Source organism: Rhincodon typus, unplaced genomic scaffold (assembly GCF_021869965.1).
Source record: "Rhincodon typus isolate 14 unplaced genomic scaffold, sRhiTyp1.1 hic_rhity00004014, whole genome shotgun sequence".
Lineage (NCBI taxonomy): Eukaryota > Metazoa > Chordata > Chondrichthyes > Orectolobiformes > Rhincodontidae > Rhincodon > Rhincodon typus.
The window spans coordinates 13859-14251 of NW_025969652.1; the positions used below are offsets into that span (position 1 = coordinate 13859).

Here is a 393-nt window from a genome sequence, read left to right on the forward strand (position 1 = left end):
GAGGGGTCCGCCTGGGCCGAGACCACCGCTGTCGTTGCCTCGCCCACCGCTGATGCTGGGAAATAGGCAAATCGCGTCTCTCCCCCCACCGAGTCTGTCGAGGGGCTTCCGCCATTGCTGAATGGGTTCTGGATCACCGCCTGCAGGGGGGGGGGGGGGGGGGGGGGTGGGGGGGGGAGACACAATGAGACAGGAGGGCCTGACCCCTGACCCAGCCCCCACCCCCCGAGCTCAACCCCTGAGCACTAGGTACAGGCCGATCCCAATCTCCGAGCAAGCCTGACCCCATGGCCCAGCCCATCCCACAATGCCTCATGTTCCCTGACCCCAGTGCCCTCCACGTTCTGAGCCCGAACTAAATCCAACCAGGGTCATGACCCCTGACCCGTAAAT

At 65.4% G+C, this 393-nt stretch overlaps 1 protein-coding gene across 1 annotated transcript in view; it reads right to left on the reverse strand.

Annotated features, from left to right (window-relative positions):
* LOC109926215 (upstream stimulatory factor 2-like) overlaps nucleotides 1–140 on the reverse strand; it is a gene marked incomplete at its 5' end in the record, with an annotated part of 5974 nt that extends 5834 nt beyond the window's left edge. The window contains one exon of the mRNA XM_048593805.1: nucleotides 1–140. Coding sequence (XP_048449762.1) covers nucleotides 1–140 — 140 coding nt within the window.
* Between the last annotated feature and the right edge of the window lie 253 nt (nucleotides 141–393).